The sequence below is a fragment of the Biomphalaria glabrata genome, chromosome 3, assembly GCF_947242115.1.
Source record: "Biomphalaria glabrata chromosome 3, xgBioGlab47.1, whole genome shotgun sequence".
Lineage (NCBI taxonomy): Eukaryota > Metazoa > Mollusca > Gastropoda > Planorbidae > Biomphalaria > Biomphalaria glabrata.
Window position 1 is genome coordinate 33,455,556 of NC_074713.1, and position 19,599 is coordinate 33,475,154.

Here is a 19,599-nt window from a genome sequence, read left to right on the forward strand (position 1 = left end):
GCCCCCCCTTTTTTTCCCTGTAGAAAAAAAAATTCCATTAAGACTGAGCTGGACACTGTTCTAAAAGTGCCCTTTGATTTAAATCCATTTTTTTGTAGACCATTCCATTTTTTCCATTCATATTCGCACCGTTGTCTTATCCCTCAAGTACAACTATGAATCATGCACTAGGAACAATTTCGGATATACATATCTACAGAAATCTGACATCTTGGTTATTTGTGATAAACATGAAAAACTGATCTCGTTCTGACAACTGCTTATGCTCCTGTATTTGCAACGATTATAATTGATCATGATCTATATACAATTTCTCGATAACTTTGATCAACAGTGTTATATGGTCTGAATGTGGATATGTTAACTTGTTTGTTATTGTACCTTAAAGCACAATCCACAAAAAAATCTCGAAATACAAAAACCATTGACAGTGGAACTATTTCAACGTTCCGTAAACTTTCATAGTAATTATCATGATTGTATTTTAGAGAGATGTGCATTGAATCCACAATCACCTGACATACACAGATTCAGATATGCCTAAAAATTTATTCAACAAATGAAGCAACTCAGTGCTGAATATTTTTCTTGAGTTTAAAATAAAGTAAATAATCCAAATTACAAGTCAACAATGACTTGAAATAAAACATAGTAAGACAGTAATTCTCACATTCCCGGGGTGGTGACTCCATACATAACAACATTTTTGTTCGAGCCCCTTTAGAAGCTGGAGCCCAGAGGAGCAATGTAGGCTTACACAGTGAGGTCCATGAGTGTTTTTTTTTTTTAATGTAATAAAAAAGAAAAGAAACTTAGTCATAATTTTTAGGTTTTATTTTTAGCCTATATTAATTGAACACTGTGTATAGAATCCAAATTAAAGTCATGAAAGTTCACTGTAACTTTTAAGCGTTATGAAAAAAAAGTTCTTCCTGGAGGCAGAGTTGAAGTTACGGCAGGTTTCCGGTCAAGTCTGGGGTCTGAACATTTTTTAGTGCCCCCCTTCCTATGTTGTTGGTTGGTTGTTGGCTTGTCGCTCAAGACAGCTAGTACAACTGAACCGATGTAAGCGTTTAATATTTTTTAATAACTAAACTTTAAATAACTTGAACAAATTATTTGTGAACAAAATTGTTATTATTTACGATTTCACTTGAGATAAAATATAGATCTAATAGTAATGAGACATTGAGACATTTTACGGCGCGACTGTACAAAATCTGCTAACATATGGAATAAGTTGTTGGCAAGGCAACGCCTCATCTAAACTGTTGCAACGTCTAGAAAACATCATTAAAAAAGCATCAAAAATTACACTCACAACATTACCACATTTAAAGGAACTTTTTGAACAAACGTGCCTAAGAAAAATCGAAAAAAACTTGGAAGACAACAGCATTCGCTCTATCAGAACTACGCCAGGTCGTCGCGAAGTGGGCGACTGCTGTCAATCAAAACAAGAACGGAGCGGTACAAAAAACTAGTTCGTACCTCACTCGGTCAGACTCTATCACCGCCACTCATTGATCAGGAACATGAAATGCACCAAGATACATGTGTGTAGTCGCTGAATGAACTCTTTATGTTGTCTGTTGTATTTATGTGAATTTTTCTGTTGTGTTGTCTTTATATGAGAAACGAGTCCTTTTAATCACAACTAATTTCCTTAAGGATCAATAAAGCAGTCTTAGTCGTAAATAAACTGATATTTAAACAAAATCTAGCTCACAGCAAAAATAAAGTCTTTACTCTTTCATAACCACCAATCAATCGCTTAAACTCTTCTTACCGCCGCCTAGGAAACACACCCACTCCATAACATCCCTTTTTGTCAGGACGTTGTGCCCTCCCTCCCCCCCCCACCAGTGAATATATTTTTCAAATTGACTTTTTAATTATCAGCAATAGATCTACTTACAGTGCGGGCTATTAGACTTAAAACAAATATTACAAACAACCCACGAAAATTCAAGGCCAGAAATGAGTAGGCGCCTATGGAAAAACCCGTGAGAATCCCTCGTACGCTGCTCTATTTTTTTGTTTCTAGTTTCCAAAATAATTTCTCATGTATGTCGCCTTGAACACTTTTAGATCCATCAGTAAAACACCCAACATTACAATGCTACCTTATGGCTAACATAATTTTTTAGCCCTCCAATTCTATAAGTTCCCTTTACTTTTGTCTCTTTCATTCTTCAATTGAATGACCTGCAAACCCCTATTTAAAGTATGCACAAACACTTCTTAGGCCCATCAGTAGTTCTTTTATCTATCTGAATTTTAATGCCCCCAAAACTATATTTTTTAATGAAACGCTTTTTGGTCCTTGTATATTCAGTAGAGCAGCCAGCATTACAATAATATCTCTATTTGCAACTAGGTACACTCTTTATATATTTATATTTTGTCTGTCATAGATCTATATCTAGAGTTCCCATTTCAGATCTTGTGGTCTATAGGGCAGATTAAAGATCTAGATCTTTGAAGAAATAAACAGAAATAACAAATGGGAATGAAAGAAAGTTATGCATCAAAAAAATTTTCATAACTACTTAAGCGTAAGGAATTAGTTTTGTTCTTTAGACATTTGAATGTTGTTTTTAGAATACATGGTAGAAATTGTGAATAAAAAAATAATTTTTGGTAAATTTAACAGCTGCAGTTTCAATATTGAAAATGGCTGAGCTGTCCTAGGTTTCAGTTAAGAAAGAATTTTATTGTCCACGACAACTGGGAAAAATAATGATTATAATTAGAAGTGATTAGTCAGGACCAAGAATTTTATATTGTAGATATTATATATATATATATATAATGATTCTAAAAATCCCTGCACCAATCGTCCTAGATTTAGGACTAGTTTTCTTGTATTTCCTCAAATGTTTGGGTTATGAACAGAGAAAATACAAGTTTGATCTTGGGACAAGACACAGTAATACAGCTATAACTATGGCTACTGACCTCATGATCAGTAATTTTTCTTCCTACAACCCTGAAAGTGTTGTTGCCTGTGTGTTGGTAGATCTGAACCTTGGACAGACCTTGGGATGTTCCACTTGGAATCCATTTTTTATTAGAGTCATCATATATCATTACAGACGCCCGCGCTGAAATGATAGGTACTTCGCTAAAAAGAAAAAAAAAACAACAAAAAAAACAAACAATAGTAAAATGGAAATAATACACAGTAAATACTACAGAGAGAAAAATAAAAGAAACAATATTGAATATTTCACTAAATAAAATGCACATTTATAAGATCAACAATACATTTTAAAAAGTCCTATTGTATCATTATTGAATCAGATAATGATATAAAATTTGTCAATAATTACAATAAAAATGAGAAAAATATCAAGCTTATGAGTTAAAACAACAACAACAAAGACCAAAACAAAAGACTTGAGAGATATAGATTCAATTCCCATTGGCTTTGAATTCTTCAAACCTATTCATTATAAGACTGTTTAACTTCACAAACTGGTGTATGAGGATGTTGAATTGTATGCTGTCAGAACCAAATGAAAACAAGGATGTGATAATTAAAAAACAACAATTAAGTACTAGCATCAACAGCCTAGTTGATTACACTACGGTCATGGAATGGAGATATTTTTTGTGTGTTCATATACAGCTCTGGACTTAGTAGAAGCAAATCCCCAAAGAGTTACCGATTGGGATGCTACAGACCTGCTCAGAAAGAGTTCTTTAGTAGTTACTGAATTATATGGACAAACAGGGAGGAGTTTGGGTCAAGCACAAGATGGAGTAAAAAAAAAAATCTAAGTATGAGTGGCAGCTAGTCATTTAGGAAGAGATTGGTCACTGAAATCCTATTTTTTAATTTTTGTTTGTAAGATACTGTATATGATTAATTAAATTAGATTTTTTAATAAGTTTTTTCTAATAGTTTTTGTAATCCTTGACCCTTCCCCCCAATGTGCAGATGCCTTAAATTTTATTTGTATACATGACGGAAGGTTACAGGTCCCTCTCATGTTTGCAAAAACCTTATTCCAATTCATCAATGTGCATATTTTTTTTATTAAATTACTTGCATTTTATACATTTCCAAAAACTTAAAATTGAATTATTTAAAGTGCATTACAGTGTTTCACAATAGTAAAGATAAATATATAGCATAAAGCATGTAGGCCACAAGATATGTGATCTATAGACTAAGATTTTCATGGACACATAAATATTAATAATTCTTTTCTTTAATATAGTCACTAAAGGTAGAAACACTTCAGGACAGAATAAATATAATATCTAAAAAAATACAACAATATATATTGTTAAACTCTAAGGTTACCACATATTGGTAAACAAGAAAAACCAATGATTTCGCAAGGCTCAGCAATTCAACACAAGTAGACCTCTCTTCCTTGAGTGTGGTCTTACTGTTAAGTTGTAGTTTCCTATTGAACTTCAGTAATCAGAAGTGCTAAGTTGTGTTTTTTTTTTGTTTTTTTTTAAGTTTGACTACTGATAGAATTTACTTGTTGATTTATCCAACATTACCATACAATATTATAACAAACAAGACATGAGAACATGTCATCTAATAGATTTTATGCTTTCTTATCATAGTGAAAATTGAACATTCTGAATGTAAGCAATATCTATTTTTGAGCACATTTTATTTGTTTGTACTGTACTATCTCAACATGAACAAATCAAAGAAAGCATTACACACATCTGTTAACTAAATGGTTCATGTTCTCAATACACCATTTCTGCATACATTAGAAACCCAACTTCTAGTCTGTATGGTATGATATCAATAATAAATCAAGCAATTGAAGAAATTAATAGATCTGGGATGTTTAGTCTTTTCTGTAATTTTTTTTTTAATCAATATCAGAGAATATAAACAATGGCTGATAAAGCCACAGTACTATTATGATTACAGGAGGAGAAATCAATAAGTTATTAATCACCTGGTATTGTTAGTCAACACTCACAAATCAAATAAAACTGGACTCAAGATTTCTTCTCTCCAGAATATTATTGATTCTGTACAAAAGGATGCTTCACATTGGTGATACATCATGTATTATAATGTCAGTATGGTGCTTAGCTAACATGAAATGGCTTTTGGGAATAACAAACAGATATACTGGCACCTGGAAAGCATGGTGCATGCTTGATATTTAGAGATTCTCAAGATTTGTGTGTGTGTACCTTTGTTGAATAAAGCTGCCCATGATGACTATTGTGTGGTTCTTAAAGTATACTGGAATCTCATTTAAAATACAACATAATCCTCTGCACTAAACAGATTTAGCCTTCTTAGTACCTAATTATACTACAATCTATATTTCAAAACAACTCAAAAGGATATTAGTAAAGTATCTCTAACTAAATGTGTAATGAAAGTATTCTAAAATGAGTTGACTGTTGACTACACATAAAACAATAAAAGTACTCTTTAAATTGTGTACTAAGAGAGGAGTGAGCTACATGTTGATGAGAGTGGGCATTGGGGGCATAGAAAAGAGAAAAAAAAAAGGGGGAGGCTAAAAAGGAATCTTTCTAAACAAGGAAGACAGTCAAATAACAGACCTGTTCACAACATTGATATTGACAGTTGTTAGAGACAGGGACTTGGTAGTATCAGATTCTTGTTCACAACATTGATATTGACAGTTGTTAGAGATAGGGACTTGATAGTATTAGATTCTTGTTCACAACATTGATATTGACAGTTGTTAGAGATAGGGACTTGGTAGTATCACAGTCTTGTTCACAACATTGTTGATGACATTTTTCTTAGATGTAGGGCTTGGCAGTTTCGCATTCAAGCACCATGGTGTAACTTTAGATGGCAAACTAAAAATGTTGAGCACATTCAGGAAGATGCAAGAAACGCCTCAGGGAAACTTTGCATTGTGCGGAGCCCGAGTAGACATGCTTCGATCACTGTATATAGGAGCAGTCCAATCAGAGATTGACTATGGTTCTAGGACAGCTTAATAAGATACAGTCCCAAGCACTAAGATTTGTCTGTGGAACCTATCAGGTCATGTAAATGCAGATAAAATAATGGCTAATGGAGGTCCACTAAATCTTAGGAGGGAATAATCAATATACTATACTAACTTGCTTTTAGCGGTACAAAAGGCTGGAAGAACACCTCCCAGCTAGAAAACTAGTGGATGGTTGGAGATGCAGAAGAGGTATCCAGATGCAGTCTTTTAAGCATCATGCCACTAGACTATCTGATAAAGCTGGCCTCTCCACCAACAGACAAAACATACAACGTTTTCAATGCCTTCCCCCTTAGTGTCGCCCAACAGCCCCAGACATATGCTTGAAACTAGTGGACCCTAACGCCACTAAGCTAAGGCATTCATCTAACAACCTTCAAAAACTTGAACTGGAGTTCAATTCCTTCAAGCCCAGTGCCATTTTTGCATATATATATATATATATATATATATACTGATGGGTGCATTAATAGACTCTGGAAGAGCAGGCTATGGAGCCACATGTATTGAGTTTCTTGGCCCTGACTTAGGACCAAGTGGTAGTATATTTGTAGTTTTGATGCAGAGGCCATCGCAATCTATGAAGTCTTAAAAGGTCATTGACTCTCAACGTAGTGAGGGACATTTGAGGGCAATACAGATTGTTGTGGTCACTGACTCAAAAATACCTGTAGATATATATAGCTCCTCCTTTGTGATCGAAGATAAGCAAATTTCTCAAATCCTATGGACTTGAAGATGACTGCAAAGTCCAATCCTCGCTTAAAAAATCCGGCCGCATACATGGCATGGGTAAGTTTGGTCAGTTGCAGATAGGCCTGCTTCTTCTCTCAGCTTTCTGTTGGTTCAGCCCTCTTTCACCCTGCCCACTCATCTTGCTTCAAATCTCGAGACTCACAGCTCCACCACATGAGGAGCGATTGAGAGCTAGTGCTTCCCAGTCATGAATGTTGATATCACACTCCTTGAATGAGCTCTTGAATCTTTGTAGTGCTTGTATTGACCTCCCTGGAAGCGCTTTCCTGCACACAACTCCCTTTAACTACAGGCTTTGCAAAGCCCTGGACCATGGCCCCCAATATCAACACTGTCATCATGGTGTAACTGGCAACACCATTGCAGACTCCCTGGCAAACCAGGGAGGGATAACACCACCATCAGAGCAAGCTGTGAGTTTTCATCCATGCTCTGGCAACAATCCAAAAAATAGAAATGGAAAAGTGGTTTGAATGCTGGGTCAAGTCCCAAAAAGCCAGCAGAGTCTAAGAGTGAATGAGGCACCTTGTAGTGGAGGCTGCCCAGGGCTGAGCAAGCTATTATAGCACAGTGCAGGACAGACGGCTCATATTTCTCTGCTGTGGAGAAGAAGAGGAAACTGTGTCTCATATTCTTTTTGACTGCCTCAGATCTGCTGATCTCCGTCTTGACAGGTCTAGGAAACCATAAATTCTCAACCTGTATGGTGAAATGTATGCACTGCTATCCAAAACAGCAGAGTTTCTGTCCAGGGCTTTTGCAATAGAGGATTTGAACCTCTCAAGCTCTCACTCAAATGGAGTTTGATGATGATGACGATAATTTATACATAGTCATCTTTTTGATTTGAGGCACATCGGCACAATTTAGGCCATGTCGTGCCTGCAGTCCCTTAAGGATCCCTCTCTCTCTCTCTCTAAACAATAAGGGCCAGATTCTATACAGTCATATCATTAAAATCAAGGTCTATTCACAGTTAATCGATGGATAATGAGAGTGTCATGTGGCCAGCACAACGACCAACCGCTTCATTTAATTAATGTCATGTACTTATTAGGTGGACTCAAGGGCATCAGAAATAAAAAATCTCAGTCTTCACCAAGATTCAAACCCAGGACTCCTCAGTTCAGAAACCAAGTGCTTTACCCATCTGTCACCACACCCCTCTCACCCAACCATTAATAGCTCTATAGACAAATGTCAGAAGGTTAATATTTTAAACTAATTTTTTTTTTCACTTAAAAACAAGAGATACTGTAGAATACATCCATAAATATACATAAATACAATATCAAGAATATTAGCTGAAGTCACTGTAAAACTGACTTAAAAAATCAATTCTAGCATTTTACATATATAATACTATATATTATAATATATTTATATATAACTGTATGTTCTGTACTCACCTTGACATTTTGAGCACTTTATCTTTCACTAAGAATAAAACTGAAACCAATCCTAACCCTATGTTCCTCTTAGTGTGTTAAGTCCATGTAGAATGGTAGTCCTATGCATATGTAGCAATGGTTCATGAAACACTCACTTAATGCATCACTGAACTGGATGGGTCTCAAATACTTTTTAATGTATCATTCTTAAGATAGATTTATGAATAAAAATTATGTAATCATTAATCTTAGTTCATTGACTGGAGTAACACTCTAAATGCACGACTATGCAATCAGGTCTGGTATATAATAATAATAATAATAATAATAATAATAATCTTTATTATCCGTAAGGAAATTTGTCTTACAATTTGTGCATTACACCAAACAAAAACATTATAACTATAAGAAACCAAAGTGTACATTCACACCAGACGCACTCATAATTTACATGTGACAAAGTTTATACCAGATTGTTCTTATTTAATGATTTGATTGCCAGGGGAACAAAAGAGTGTTTGTGTCTGTTTGTCTTTGCTATCGGTGTCTTGTATCTCTTTTGTGATGGTAAAATCACAAAATCCTGACACAAAGGGTGATTCTTTATTTCGAGGATCTTGTTAGCTTTTTTATAGATGTTTGTCTCAAACAACTGACCAAATGGGGTTTGTTTTTTGCCAATGATTTTGCCAGCAGCATTTAGGATTCTATTAAGTTTATTTTTATTTTTAATGCTCAGATTGCCATACCAGGCAGTGATATTGAAACTTAAAATATTGCAGATGTAAGCGTGATAAAACATAGCCAAGGCCTTTTCGCTAACATTAAACGAGGACAGTTTTCTTAGTAGTCGTAATCTTTGCTGCCCTTTTTTGCTGATATAATCAGTATTTGCAGTAAAATTTAGTTTATTGTCTAGGATAGTACCAAGGTATTTAAAGGTTTGCACAATTTCAATAGTCTCTCCAGCTACAGAAACAATATCATTTCCCTTCTTGTCCCTACGAAAATCGATTATCATTTCTTTGGTTTTTTTTACATTTAATAATAAAAAATTATCTTTACAGTATTCCTCAATGTGTTCTAGTTCTTTGAAATACTCATTTACGTCTGAGCTCTCTGAGAGCAGGGCAAGAAGAGCCGCATCATCAGCGAATTTTGTGAAGGAGCAACAAGAACTATCGGATTGAAAATCATTGGTGTACAAAATGTGTATAAACAAAATTATTTGAATGACAACAGGTCAACAATTTCTTTTATTAAATTTGATACAAACACGTATGAATTACTCATTGCAGCTAGGTGCTAGGTTTAAACAAAATTAATGTTGGCCTACCCAAAATATTGGCAATTATGCTTTATTTTTTTTTTAGTTATTTATTCACTACAATGAACTTTTCTTTTAATAATAGATATTTATCAAACACTGAGCTTGTTACTCAAGTTAAGGTTTACAGAACAAACAGTGGGCTTTTTTTTTTCTACTAAATTATCATAATTGTATTGTTTTTGAAATATTTATAGCAAAGATACAACACAAAATCACCATACATAAATGTCGTTAAGTAGACATATATCTAGATCTCCATTCTTAACATAGATTTATATAGATTTTTTTTTATGCGTATACTATTTATTTTAGTAAAACTGTAGATACAGCATCTATTGCAATCTATAGTAGAACTAATAAAATATATAGATCTAGGTCCTTGTCTAGTATAAGATAAGATATTTATATAAAATATAATTTAATATATATAATTATTTATAATTTTATATTATATAAATACTATTTAACAAAGATAAATATTGTCTACACTCTAGACCTTGTCCTTGACTCTCTTTTTCTAGGTTTATAACCCTTGACCTAAGATGACCTAAGTCAAAGTAGCTTTAGAATTTAGTGTCCAATACGTAGATCTAGCTAGTTTGAAATACACTAATTTAGAGTAGTGTACAAACCCAAGACTAAAGTCAGTAGAGTATAATTTATTACATCTTTACATTTAGACTCAATAATAAATGAATAATTAACTGAAGAAAGGCTTTTTATTGTAGAGTATAGTGGGAAGTGTGGTCGAGAGGCCAAGTACGCTTGAACTTGGCTTGGCTACCTAGAAGGGGGCTCAAGGTTCGACACCCGACTTGAGCAGAGTTGTGTTTACTGAGCACCTACAGGCAGCACGCAAAACCAACTCCTAGATACCCCCCCCCCCCCACTGATCCACAAAAGTGATTGGACCAAAAGCGCTGTGAGCATGCTATAAGCATGAAAGTAGCGCTATAAAAAAGCTATAATAATAATAATAATAGATAAACCACTAGAGTTTTATATCTATGTATTGAACTAAATTGTGAATGTTTTCACTCTCTCAACTCGAGCTCTGCCTCTTCTTTATCTTGGCTTGGCTCTACTCTGGACTCAGGGAGTGGGAGCTTGTGTCTCATCAATTGACACAAGTCTAGACAGTCTAGTGACAGTCTAGTCTATTAAAGTACTCTTTTAAGTTATTAGTTAGCTCTGACTAGATTCTATATAATTTAGATTATAAAATCATTAAATGATTATTAATATTATATATATATATATAAATCTATTATACTATACATTGTGATTGTCTGTCTCTAGTCTAACTAGAATGTTTAGAGTAGAGATAGATTATGCTGGTAGTGCTACTGTGAGTAACTGTGCTAAGACAGGGCAGGCTAAGGCTAAGTTAAGTGCTAGACTCCAAGGTCCTAGTCCTACTCACAACTACTTACTGATACTGAGCCTACTACTCTAGTTCTAGATTAGTACTAGTCTAGATTAGATTACCAGCACCACTCAGACCACTGGCACTGCCGTAGACTAATAAGTTAGTAATAAATAAGGAGTAAAGACAAAAAAAATCTTTTTAGAATTATTAAGAATAGATTATTATCATTATTTACTATTACTTAGTCTTAGTATTACTATTTTATTATTACTAATCTATTATAGATCTAATAAACAATTCAATAAACTATTTTAAAAAGTCTTTAGACTTTAGACAGTTTTACTGAGTTTTGAGTTTAGATTAGAATAGTAATTTACTAGAGAGTAGATCTAGTAGTGTAGATAGATTTTAGATCTATATCTATTCTTTTTCTATTCGACTAAAGACTAGAATTTAAATCTAGTCTAGATCAATGGCATACATGAAGCAGATCTAGAATCTAGATCTAGATCTAGTTAGTAACTTAGTACGAAGCAAAATATGATTCAGTCGAAGCTCACTTCCTATATTGACGCCATCTTAAACGTAGATCTAGATTTAGATCTTTATCTAATTATTCACCGCATTAATATAAATAGGCATAATTTTTTTCCAAAAAATAAAACAAACCATGTGCTAAAGAATAAGAAAATAATAATATTTAATTCTTGGTTAATCAATATCAATAAATGAAATTCTTCCCAATATACATCTAATTATATCAATTTTTTATTCTCTCCGTAGGCATTGTCACCGGAAATGAAAGTATGTAAACATATGGATTACTAAACTATAAGTGCTAATAGTGAAATACTCCTTTAATCACTGAGTAATCACTCTCTAACCAATCACGTTTTTGTCTAGATCAAATCTTGATCTAGAGTAGATTTATAGAACCCTATATCAAAATAGATCAGGACCTAGAGTCTAGTAAATTCTTTTAGTTCCTAGAAAGATGACTTATTTCTCTTCATGGGAGGAATTTGAGAAAGCCGCTGAGCGATTGTATTTGTCTGATTCATTAAAAGTAACAACACTCAACAGCCTTGATTTTATTTAGGATGTCTAGAATCTGAATAGTCATAGTAGAATAGTAGTAAATATATCTATCTAGATACTAAGATAGTAGAATAATCTAGATATAGTCTAATTATTAACTAGATTCTAGTAAATCTAGACCTAGAATTTTAGAATGCCTAGCCTAGGTCGCCTAGGATCTACTGGACTTTATATGGCCTAGGTACTTCAACATCGCTTTTTTTGTACGCCGTGTGTTTAAAAGCTGGTCCTCATGGTTTCGGTCGCGTCCCCGGGTACCGTCGGAAAAGTGCGTAAAACGTCATTATTTTTGAACCGATCTTCTAGATTAGAGTATCTTTTTGTCGGGGAGAAAATGGCGATTCTTTTGATACCAAATTTGATGGGATTGGTTTTCTAGATCGTTTTTTTTTTTAAGTTTCCAAAATTAGGGTGTGTTCCAGATATAATTACTTTTTTATTTTTGTTTTGTAATTATTTATATTGGTTAGTAATTTGTAGTATCCATATCTACATAAGAATCACGTGTGATTATAAAGCTATTTTGGATGGCACTCTTGGTATATGAATGCCAAAATGACCACCAAATCGAAAGTAGCCATTTTGCTATCAATTCTACCGGAAGTAGTAATAAAATACTTATAAAATATAATAAAAACGAAGTTGCCTTGTTTATTAATATAGATAATGAAGCAAAAAAACTCGTATTAATGTAGATCTAGATTTATTTAGTATTAGATCTAGAGAAGCAACAGATAATGTAGAAAAATCAAATTATTGTTTTAATCAAACACTAGAGTGTAGATCTAGGTCTAATACTTAGATTTAGGCTTAGACTTAGGACTTAGATCTATTTTCTAGAATAGGAACAGAGATGCTTAGAATGAAATCTAGAATAAGAATTAGATAAGATAGATATAGATCTTTAATTGATTTGATATATATACTAGTCTAGTCTATACTTAATTGTCTTAAATACTCCAGCTGTTAAAAGTCTCCTTTTAATTTTATGATTAAATATTAAGAAATAAAAACAAGTTCTCGTCAGTATTTGAAAAAAATCTAGCTGTTCCCGTAGTACAATTTTAAAAAATAAATGTCACAATTTTGAATTGCTTTTTTTCTTTAAAATTATTATTTATTTTTGTAGCAAATAACATGTTTAAAGTTTCTTGAAAATTTGAAATGGTAATATTAATAAATAAAAAAGTTGTGCTTGAATAAGTCAAATTCCGACCAAATTCGTCGGTTCTATTTTTAGCTTCGTCTGGCTGTAAAAGTATAAAAAATAGATTTAGATGAAAGATTTGGGGGTTAAAAAATGATATAAAGAACATGTAAAGTCTCCTGAAAATTTGAAATGGAAATATTGACAAATAAAAAAGTTGTGCATGAAATAAGTCGAATTTTGACCAAATTTGTCGTCTCTGTTTTCAGCTTCGCCTGGCTGTAAAAGTATAAAAAATAGATTTAGATGAAAGATTTGGGGGTTATAAAATGATATAAAGAACATGTAAAGTCTCCTGAAAATTTGAAAAGGAAATATTGACAAATAAAAAAGTTGTGCATTAATTAAGTCAAATTTCGACCAAATTTGTCGTCTCTATTTTCAGCTTCGCCTGGCTGGAAAAGTATGAAAATTCGGTTTAGATGAAAGATTGGGGTAGTATTACATTTTAAATAACATGCATAAAGTCTTCTGAAAATTTGAACCAAAAATATTGAATAATAAGAAAGATATGCATGCTTTAATAACAAAAAGTCAAAATTCGGGTACCAAAATTTTTTATTGAATACAAAGCCAAAGAAGGAAAAAAAAATAAATACAAAAAAAATCATAACTTTGCTTCTACTTATCATAGAAACATAAATTTGATATTTTTGTAAATGGGACACCAAGCTCTATTTAATGATATCAATTAAAAAACAATATGATCAAAACACATTTTTTTGTTGAAGTGCCTGCCTTATCCTTATTTCTTTGTTCTCATTGTTATGTTGGAGCGTTCAGCTGACTAGACCAATACATGAGATGAACTGCACAGTGGTTTCCAAATCAGAGAACTCTCCATCCATATAGTATAGTTTCTTTCTATTGGGGTGTTTTGGGGCTAGTCACCAGCTAGTGTCTTATACAGGCCTCTTGGCCTTGGTAAAGAGACCTTCTATATTCTTATAATATAATGCCTCATTATTAGTAATATTAGTGGCCTTGAGCCTTAGAAATTTATTAGTATTTAATATATTTTTATATATTCAACAATATTCTAGATCTATATTCAGGGTTCGTAGCCACCTTGAAAACCTGGAAAACACCTTGAATTTCATATTAAATTCAAGGCCTTGAAAATGCCTTGAATTTCGTAAAAAACGGTGAAAAAACCTTGAATTTTAAAACTGGACCTTGAGTTCTTTCCCTCCCGATACCTGGTGTTTATTTTCGTTTTTTTTCCCGGTTACATTGAGCTGACCAGTCTACACCGCCTTTCACCCACTTGTGAAGCGCGACCTCGTGATTGAAAACGACCTTGGCTCAAGCAAGCATTTCACTTAGCACTATTTTCCTTTCACTGTTACGACTGAAGACGCGCTAGATCTAGTCTGTAGTGACTATTGTCTATAACTAGAGCGATTAGCAGCCTAATGTGAAGGCCACACCCCTCTGGGCCCTCCTTCGCCGAAAATCTTCTTCTTGTAACAGTAAGAGTGACTTCGCGTGGAAAGTCCGTATATCATGTTATCTTCGTGTCTTTCTGAGTATTTTATTAGATTTTGTATTTGGAGATATTCAGTGTTTAAGTATAATTGCTACCGCTACTTTACTTTTTGAGTCTTCTCACGATCCATCCTTCTCATCTAGCTAGAAATAGTATCTAGATTTAGATCTAGTGAAGATAATTCGCGCTTAACCTGAAAACTCCGTGAATTTAAGGTTTATTTAAGGATCTAGATACAGGTACATCTAATGTCTAGATTGCTCTACAAATACACTAGAATCTAGTGAAGATAATTCTCTCACAGCCGTTAAAAGTCCGCGAAGTTTAGTGACATTGAGTTAGAATCTATAGAGTCTAGATCTACGATAGATTCAGTGAAGATAATTCGCACACAGCCGTGAAAAGTCCGCGAATTTAGTGACTTAATTAGATCTAGACTGTAGAAGCAATGACAGCTGTGAAAAGTCCGCCAAATTAGTGACTTAGATCTAGACTCTAGATTTACGGTAGCTTCAGTGAAAATAATTCGCACACAGCCGTGAAAAGTCCGTGAATTTTAGGGATAATTCGAACAAAGTCCGCGAATTTAATGACTTAGACTTAGATCTAGACTTAATTTACGCTAATCCAATAGAATAATGTGAAGATAATTCTCTCACAGCCGTGAAAAGTCCGCGAATTTAGTGACTTAAATTAGAGTCTAGATCTACTGTAGATTTAACTAAAATATTTCGCACACAGCTGTAGAAAAGCCCGCAGAGTTATTTTGGTTGTAATTTGCTTAAAACTGATGGAAAGCAAGTCAACTGCTATAGTAAGAATGAAATAGGCCTATTTTTTTTTACAAATCTATGTCAATTTTAGAAAATTTCCAACTTAGATTGCGACAGTTTTAGCTGAAAATTACATCTCATATTTTTAAAAAGTTATTCTTCTGTAGTGCAAGCTTGTGTGTGTTTTCTAATGTATTAAAAAAGTTGCATTTAAATGCTTAGGAAACACTAGAGATGAATTATTATTTTTTTTTTGAAGTATGATTTCAACTTATCAGCATACATTTTAATGAGGGTTTTTAAATTTAATATATATATATATATATATATATATATATTGTTCTTTTTACATATTTATGTCATATGTATGTAAATATATATATACATATATATTGCTAGCTATGGTGCGATGCATACCTTGAAAATCTAAAACTCTACACATTGAAAACCTGGAAAATACCTGGAAAATCATTCATGAAATTGGCTATGAACCCTGTATATTATTCTATAATTCTATATGTTATACACCTAACTAGATCTCTAGTATATATATATTATATATAATATAGAATTATATAGAGAGAGATTATGTAGATAATAGAAGAGTAATTTTATAGTCTAGACAATTTTATAATAGAGTTAAATAGAGTCTAGACTATCTATCTATAGTTGTAGATCTGTTTCTAGAGTAAGGTGCCTTATTGAACACTTCCCTTTTTCTACATTCTCACCATATTTCTCTCACTGCCTGTTTTTTTTTTATGGATATGACAGAAAATACTAGTATGGTGCACACTTGAGTTTTCGAATTTCTAAAGCTTAGTATATACCTAAGTGAGATCATAGTTCTACTGGCATCAAAGTGCACTAGTTTGTAAGTGCCCTTTTATGACCTACACATACTAAAACAATCAATCATCATTAGACACAATCCAAAACCAAGCCTTGCGTCTAATCAATGGAGGTATGAGAACTACTCCCACAGCAGCCTGTGAAATAGACTCCAATATTGAACCTCTTAAGTTAAATCGCAACAGAGCAGCATTTGAAGCTATTGAGAGATACAGAAGGTTGGAGGACAATCATCCTAATAAACTACTAACATAGAGAAACAGGAAAAATAACCAAAAAAAAGCAAAGAACTCTGACGAAATAGCCCTAAAACACCACCTACCCAATAACAGATAAAAAAATACCAGATTTTCAAACATAATGCCTGGACTCAACTTCAAAAACCAACCATTAAAACACATATTTGCTAAATAACACCTTAACAAAAGAATCAAATCCACTGGAGCTCAAAGTAGGCACACTTGAAACAATTAAAGCTATCCAAAAACAGCTATCCATATATATATATATATATTATATACCAACAGATCAGCCTTCAAAGCCACCATCAATGCTGGTCTTGGTGCCTTCCTGGTCTTCCCCAAAAATAAACACTTTGAAATAAGTGCACCCTGTGGCGATTACTGCTCAAACTTCCAAGCCGAAATTGAGGCAATTACCATAGCATTACAGACAGTGGAAAACAAATTATATGAAGGAGTGCAATCAACATCAGTTATTGTTGTCTTTACAGACTCCCAATCCACTCTGCAAGCACTTAACAGCAGCACCTCAAACAGCCCAAGAGAGGTGACAACACTAATTGTGATAATCCATCAGATGATATCAAAGTAAAAATCAATATCACACTACAGTGGATCCCTGGACACATTGGCATCATGGGAAATGAAAAGGCATATAAACTATCAAAGGCAGGATCATCTATGGAACAACCAGATATACCTGTTAACTACCTCACCCTAAGGTTAATGTTAGTCAACAATCACAAAGAGGAGTGGCTCAACCAATGGACATCAGGAAACACAGGCAGAGCCATATATTAAGAAATGACCATGCCTAACAAACTGGACAGTATTAACTTCCTCCCCAGTAAAGAAAATCTACAATTTTCCAACTAAGAACAGGACACACACCTCTGTTAAATTACCATCTGAACAAAATAAATTCCACACAACTTCCCCTTTGTAGATACTGCACCCACCCTTTAAAAAAAAAGGTAACCAGGAAGTTTTGAGATTGGCCAATATGAACATCATGTATGCTCTCCTGACAAAAAGAAGATTACGCTGTCTGACATTTCTCCCGTATGCCAGATGGTAGAATCCCGAAAGATATCTTATATGCTGAGCTTGTGGAAGGAGTCAGACCCAAGGGCCGCCCAAGACTAATATATATAGATGTCTGTAAGCGAGACATGAGAGCCACAGGCATCAACGAAAGTATGTGGGAAAACATAGCCAAAGATCGGAGTGCATGAAGACAGACTGTGCGTGCTGGGACACTGAGAACAAAAGAATTGAAGCGGCCTTAATCAAGAGGAAAAAAAGAAAGCTGCCCTAACCGCTAGCCCTGAATTAGAGGCATACACAGGTATGAATTGTGTCAAAGTCTGCCGCTGTAGAATTGGCTTGATTAGCCACACCAGATTCTGCCCCGTCTCAAGATTAAACCAAAACCAGTGACTCATCTGGGTGCATCCATTGCCTTTCGAGACAAAAGGAGCCATATATATACCCACTCTTATGAAACCGTAAACCATATCCTCTTTGAATGCTCCTTCCTAATCCACCTTAGGCAGACCCTACTTCCACTACAGCCCAACATAACCAACACCCTGTACGGCAGTGCTGAACAACTGAAGAAAACAGCACACTATTTTTCCTTGGCACAGTCTGCAAAAGAGCTCACAGCTCAGCAGCAAAAGTTGGCTAGAAGAAGAAGAAGAAGTCCTCCTACACACAAATGAGGGTGCTTCCAATGCTAAGCCACATCTAGAGGCTAAGGATTAACAGTTCGAAAATTAGATCTAGATCTATGTTCACTTCAAGCCCATGACTGGAGATTTGGATAACTCCTGGGACCCTGCATAAATTATTAGTTTGCTTTAAAATGTGCAACATCCATATTCTTACACAAAAAAAAACATCATGGAATGCTAATACTCAGACAATTTTACTCCCTAAAATATGAATGAATAAAAAAAAAGCATCTCTATAGATGTGGTTCAAATAAATAATCCAATCCAATAATAGATGATTATGATTTCTAAAATGAACAAGATTTACTTACTCTTGAAACCAATCTGAAATTTAATTAGCATTGCCTCTCAAAAAAAAAAAAACTTTTACTAATTTAGAAACCGATCTGCAATCAATCTTCTTTATCTAAATATTTTTTTTAAAAATTATGTTTTCACGCCACAGTGTCATCTGTGACCCAAATGTAGCCAGTATCAGTCTGAAAAATACTTTAATGTTATGCTGTACTTGTTGTGTTAGTCTATTAACATATTTCTTTTCATTTTAGTGCAGATTTGTGACCAAATATAGACACTGTGATGGCAAACTAAGTCTGAAAATAACAGATGATAAAGTTGTAAGTGTGGAAATCATACTTGATGTTTAGTAAATTTATGTAAACTTCCTAGTCACCTCTAGAATTTAGAGATAAATCTCAAGGCCAAAAAACATATTTCTTTCTGAGGCTAATTTTCAAATTTCTTTTTCAGTGTTTACAGTATCGTACAGAGCATGCTCAAGATATTAAAAAGTTGGAAAAACTGACAGGTCATCTAATGCGGCACATGGCATCAAAGGAGAAATAAATTAGCTTCAGCGTATATGTTTATAAATGAGCTATTCCATAAAGTGAAATTAGTTGCACATATGTTTACTAGTTTAGGTACTTGGATATATATTTTATTGCATTCAATGGTATTGCTATATTTTGTGTCATTGTTTATTTTACAATTTGTAGCATTGAAAATTAAAAAACTTCATTAGTTAAAAAAAAATTGTTGGTTTATTGTATATTTTTTTGTGGGACAATTTGAATGGGCATTGATGCAGTAGGTGGGTTTTGAACACACAACCAGAATACATAAAATTGTAGATTTGTAATATTAAAAAAGTTGTTTTTTTAAAAGACAATTCTTCTTTTATACATCTGACCAACCTAATGAATAATAGATTTAGAACAAGCAAAATAAAAAAAAAAACTTTTCTTAAAACAAAGGTTATACCGGTATTAAGTGTAGTTGTATCAATTAGTTTCGATCAGTCATGGAACTAAATTTGTAATAGCTTTACACTAACAATATTAAATCTGTGATTAGAAATATT

The 19,599-nt window shown here is 33.7% G+C and overlaps 2 protein-coding genes across 4 annotated transcripts in view; one reads left to right on the top strand and one right to left on the bottom strand.

Moving 5' to 3' along the window:
• The window catches only part of LOC106065290 (vasodilator-stimulated phosphoprotein-like), a 28,565-nt gene extending 17,121 nt beyond the window's left edge, over nt 1-11,444 (bottom strand). Inside the window, exons 1-3 of one of the 3 annotated variants that reach the window (XM_056024633.1) lie at nt 11,400-11,444; nt 8,159-8,346; nt 2,962-3,127 (exon numbers count right to left, since the gene is read on the bottom strand). In XM_056024633.1, coding sequence (XP_055880608.1) covers nt 2,962-3,127; nt 8,159-8,166 — 174 coding nt within the window. In that variant the 5' untranslated portion in view covers nt 8,167-8,346; nt 11,400-11,444. Of the gene's footprint in view, nt 1-2,961; nt 3,128-8,158; nt 8,440-11,320 lie in introns of all 3 variants that reach the window. The other 2 variants (XM_056024632.1, XM_056024631.1) reach the window with 2 other exon arrangements.
• A 195-nt stretch (nt 11,445-11,639) lies between these two features.
• On the top strand, nt 11,640-19,599 carry LOC106065292 (signal recognition particle 9 kDa protein-like). Its single transcript, XM_013224074.2, has 3 exons — nt 11,640-11,905; nt 18,785-18,853; nt 18,987-19,599. The coding sequence occupies exons 1-3, from the start codon at nt 11,834-11,836 to the stop codon at nt 19,080-19,082; spliced, it is 237 nt and encodes a 78-aa protein (XP_013079528.1). The 5' UTR covers nt 11,640-11,833; the 3' UTR covers nt 19,083-19,599.

What these genes read in the sequence shown, in the direction of transcription:
- LOC106065292 (XM_013224074.2), top strand. Translation starts at nt 11,834, where the DNA reads ATGACTTATTTCTCTTCATGGGAGGAATTTGAGAAAGCCGCTGAGCGA. An exon ending in ATTTGTCTGATTCATTAAAA is followed by an intron (nt 11,906 to 18,784) that starts GTAACAACACTC and finishes TTTTCATTTTAG; the next exon opens with TGCAGATTTGTGACCAAATA. An exon ending in AAATAACAGATGATAAAGTT is followed by an intron (nt 18,854 to 18,986) that starts GTAAGTGTGGAA and finishes TTTCTTTTTCAG; the next exon opens with TGTTTACAGTATCGTACAGA.